The following is a 751-nucleotide window of genomic DNA, read 5'->3' on the forward strand; positions in this document are numbered from 1 at the left end:
CAACCCAAGAGGAGAATGCAAGGCCATCACACTAAGAAGCGGGAAGGTGGTAGAGGAGATTTCCTCAAACCATAAGTTGCAAGAAAAAGAAGCTGCAAATGACTCAGAAACTAAGAAGGAAGAAGAGACACCTGATCCAGCTCCACCAAAGCAAGTTTTAAAACCCTATGTACTAAAAGCACCCTACCCACAAAGGCTGAGAAATGATGGGAAAGACAGCCAGTTTTCCTAGTTCTTGGAGATCTTTTAGAAGCTTCAGATTAACATACCTTTTGCTGAGGCATTAAAGAAAATGCCACTCTATGCCAAGTTTCTAAAGGAGCTCATGATAAGGAAAAGAAACTGGGGAGAAAAGAAAATTGTAGTCCTCACAGAGGAATGTAGTGTCATCATACAAAAGAAGCTTCCCCAAAAGATGAAAGATCATGGGAGCTTCCAAATCCCCTGCATCATAAAGGATATTAGCATTGAAAAGGCACTATGTGATCTAGGGGGCAGCATCAATCTTATGTCCTTAGCCATGATGAAAAGAATGAGGATTGAAGAGGCTAAACCAACAAGAATGGCTCTTCAATTAGCTGATAGAACATTCAAATTTCCTCATGGGGTGGTGGAAGACTTGTTGGTGAAAGTGGGAGAATTCATCTTTCCAACTGATTTTGTTATGCTTGATATGGAGGAAGAGGCTAACACGTCAATCATATTAGGAAGACCATTCCTAGCTACCGCTGGGGCCATAATTGATGTATAA

General features: G+C 41.1%; 1 protein-coding gene across 1 annotated transcript; it reads left to right on the forward strand.

Moving 5' to 3' along the window:
* Positions 293 to 751, forward strand: LOC107626970. The gene has a single exon (XM_016329853.1). The coding sequence runs from the start codon at positions 293 to 295 to the stop codon at positions 749 to 751; it is 459 nt and encodes a 152-aa protein (XP_016185339.1).

Source organism: Arachis ipaensis, chromosome B02 (assembly GCF_000816755.2).
Source record: "Arachis ipaensis cultivar K30076 chromosome B02, Araip1.1, whole genome shotgun sequence".
Lineage (NCBI taxonomy): Eukaryota > Viridiplantae > Streptophyta > Magnoliopsida > Fabales > Fabaceae > Arachis > Arachis ipaensis.

Bases quoted from the DNA above. Each gene is read 5' to 3' on its own strand.
- LOC107626970 (XM_016329853.1), top strand. From the start codon at position 293: ATGCCACTCTATGCCAAGTTTCTAAAGGAGCTCATGATAAGGAAAAGA.